The following is a 3,291-nucleotide window of genomic DNA, read 5'->3' as shown; positions in this document are numbered from 1 at the left end:
TCTCTCTCTCACTCTCTCCTCTCTTTCTCTCTCTCTTTCTCGTCTCTCTATCTATCTTTCTCTATTTATCTCTATCTCTCTCTCTCTCTCTCTCTCTCTCTCTCTGCCCTCTCCTCTCTCTCTCTCTTCTCTCTTCAATCTCTCTCTCTCTCTCCGTCTCTCCTCTTCCTCTCTGTCGTCTCTCATCGCACTTATGTTCCCCATCCCAAATATCATTACGTATCTTTCCTTCCCGACCCCATCACTATGTCTCAGGTCGTCTCTTCGCGTCTCTCTCTCTCTCTTCCCTCTCTCTCCTCTCTCTCTCTTCTCTCATCTCTCATCTCATCTCGCCTCTCTACATCTGCTCGCCCTCTCTCTCTCTCTCTGTCTCTCTCTCTATGTTCCCCATCCCCAACTATCATTACGTATCTTTCCTTCCCTTCCCTCACTATGTCTCTCGTCTCTCGTCTCTCTCTCTCTCTCTCTCTCTCTCTCTCTCTCTCTCTCTCTCTCTCTCCTCATCTTCCTCTCCACGATCTTCTCTCATCATCATCTCTCACCCTTCCTCGGTGTAAGTTGAGATTCATCCTCTCTCCTCATCGGATCCTCTCTCTCTCTCTCTCTCTCTCTCTCTCTCTCTCTCTCTCTCTCTCTCTCTCTCTCTCTCTCTCTTTCTCCCTCTCGGTCTCTCTCTCTCTTTATGTTCCTTCTCCCCAACTATCTTTACGTATCTTTCCTCTCCTTCCTTCCCTATGTCTCTCGTCTCTCGCTCTCTCTCTCTCTCTCTCCCTCCCTCTCTCTCTCTCTCTCTCTCTCTCTCTCTCTCTCTCTCTCTCTCTCTCTCTCTCTCTCTCTCTCTCTCTCTCTCCTCTCTCTCTCTCTCTCTCTCTCTCTCTCTCTCTCTCTCTCTCTCTCTCTCTCTCTCTCTCTCTCTCTCTCTCTCTCTCTCTCTAGCTATCTCTCTCTCCCTCCCTCTCTCCCTCTTCTACTCTCTCTCCCTATCCCTATCCCTATCCCCCCTCCTCTCTCTCTTTTTTTCCCCCATTCTGTTAACAAACTCCAAAGCAAAGCGCTTGCCTGCCAGTTGTGTAGCCCAAATCTGAACACATTTAAGAGTCAAAAATAACAAAGCGCTTTTCACGACACGAACTGAAAGCTTTCGAGCCGCCATCTTCTTTTTTTTCTTTTTTTTCCCGCTCGAAATGGCCGGTGCTTTCAAAATCCTGTGACTTCAGTTGATAGATGAGATGCGTGATGAGTATGTTGAGTTTAAAGTGGTTGTGAATTAAGGGGATTGTTGAAGTGATTGGAGGTTGTGAGTGTGATTTCGGGTTGTGTTATTGTTGTTATTATCGTTGTTGTTGTTGTTATTGTTAATTTTTTTCTTGTAATCGTTGTTATCGTTGTTAATTTTGTTAGGTTTGTTGTTATAGAAATGATTATGATGATTATTGTTTTTATCTTTGTTATTTGTATTATTATTATTGTTGTTGATATCACTATCGTCATTATTATTACCATCATTAGAATTATTATCCTTATTTTCATTATTATTATTATTATTATTATTATTATCATCATCTTCTTTATCACTATTATCGTTATCATTATTAATGCCATTATCGTTGTCATCATTATTATTACTATCAGCATTATTATTATTATTATTGTTTTCATCATTATTAGTATCAGCATTATTATCATTATTATTATTATTATTATTATTATTATTATCATTATTGATATCATTGTTATTATCATTATTATTATCATCATTATTATCATTATCATTTTTATTATTATTGTTGTTGTTGCAGTTGTTGTTGTTGTTGTTAATGATAATGATAATGATAACAATAAGAATAGTAAGAATGGGTATGATTATAACAGTAGCAAGGATAATCATAGTCACAATGATGACAATAATGACAATGATAATGAAAATCATGATAATCAACATCATTATTCTAGTTATTATCATTATTTATAGCATTATCAATATCATTCCCATTATCTTGTTATCATCATCATCAGTATCAATATTATCATTATCAATTATGATATTATCATGATTATCATTACTATTATCATCATCATTATTGTCATTATTTTTATCAACATTATTATTATCATTATCATCATTATTCCATATTATTTTTGTAATGAATTATTGATAGTAGCATTATCATCATTAACTTTATCATTATTGTTATCATTATCATTATCATTATCATTTTATAAATATCATTATCATTATCATAATCATTTTATCATTATCATTATCATTAACATTGTTATCATTACCAACAAACCCAACAATACCAATAGCAATAATGATAATGATAGTGATGATGATAATACTAGCAGTAATGAGAAAAATATTACTAATGAATTTGGTAAGATAGGATTTATAATGATGATAATTATGATGATTAAAATGTTGATAGTAATAATTAGAACAATAATAACAAAATGATATAGAACTCCTAAATATTATGATAACGATAACAAACTTAAAAGCATCACCATTATCATCATTCTCATAATACTGAACGAAACTCATCATAGTCAGGCAGAAGAAAACGAAATAGAGTAAAAAAAAAAAAAAAAAAAAAAAAAAAAAAACATAAACCCAAAAGACAACACAACGCAACCAAAAAAAAAAGTAAACACAACAAAAAAAACAAATGAATACCAGTAAATCACCGACCACCGAAGACAATACAACAGGAACTCTAGAAAGCCTTACATGAGCTTGGAACTTAATCGTTGGCTTGATATCAACCGGCCTGTGCGTTTCCGTGGGGACGTATCGATAGAACTCCGTGTCGTTGTGGTACCACTTGAGGGAGTAGAGACCCGTGGCAGGTAGGTCGTACATGCAGCTCACGTTGGCACGATCTCCTGCTACCACGAAGAGGGGGACGTCCACTCTCTGTAGGAGGTCTCCGGCTATCGTTCCTGGTGGGGGGAGGAGAAGAGGAGGGGTTGTTTTAGTTAGTGGTTGGGGTTGGAATGAGGGGGTGAGGGTGATTGGTGGTTGGGGGATGGGGATGGGGATGGTAGGAGGGGTAGGGGGTTGGTTTTGGGGTTTAGGGGACGGGTTTGGGGGGATGGGGGATTTGTAGTGTGGGTTGGGGGTTGTGTGTGTGGCGAGGGGTGGGGCGTGGAGGCTGATAGAGGAGTGTTGAGGTGGGGAGGTGGTCAAACAGAAACACATCATAAATGGAGATGTACACACACCCATACACGCACACAAATACACACTCGCTTACCCATACACCGACTCACCCATCCACACACACACAC

The 3,291-nt window shown here is 38.0% G+C and overlaps 1 protein-coding gene across 1 annotated transcript in view; it reads right to left on the bottom strand.

Annotated features, from left to right (window-relative positions):
- The window catches only part of LOC147468540 (uncharacterized), a 96,062-nt gene that overhangs the window by 4,412 nt on the left and 88,359 nt on the right, over positions 1-3,291 (bottom strand). Inside the window, exon 3 of the mRNA XM_086553749.1 lies at positions 2,732-2,943. Coding sequence (XP_086409875.1) covers positions 2,732-2,943 — 212 coding nt within the window. The remainder of the gene's footprint in view (positions 1-2,731; positions 2,944-3,291) is intronic.

The sequence above is a fragment of the Penaeus japonicus genome, unplaced genomic scaffold, assembly GCF_977035675.1.
Source record: "Penaeus japonicus unplaced genomic scaffold, GWHDUDI00000001_assembly GWHDUDI00000028, whole genome shotgun sequence".
NCBI classification, from domain to species: domain Eukaryota; kingdom Metazoa; phylum Arthropoda; class Malacostraca; order Decapoda; family Penaeidae; genus Penaeus; species Penaeus japonicus.
The sequence above is the reverse complement of the archived record's forward strand: the minus strand, read 5'-3'. Positions and strand labels throughout refer to the sequence as shown.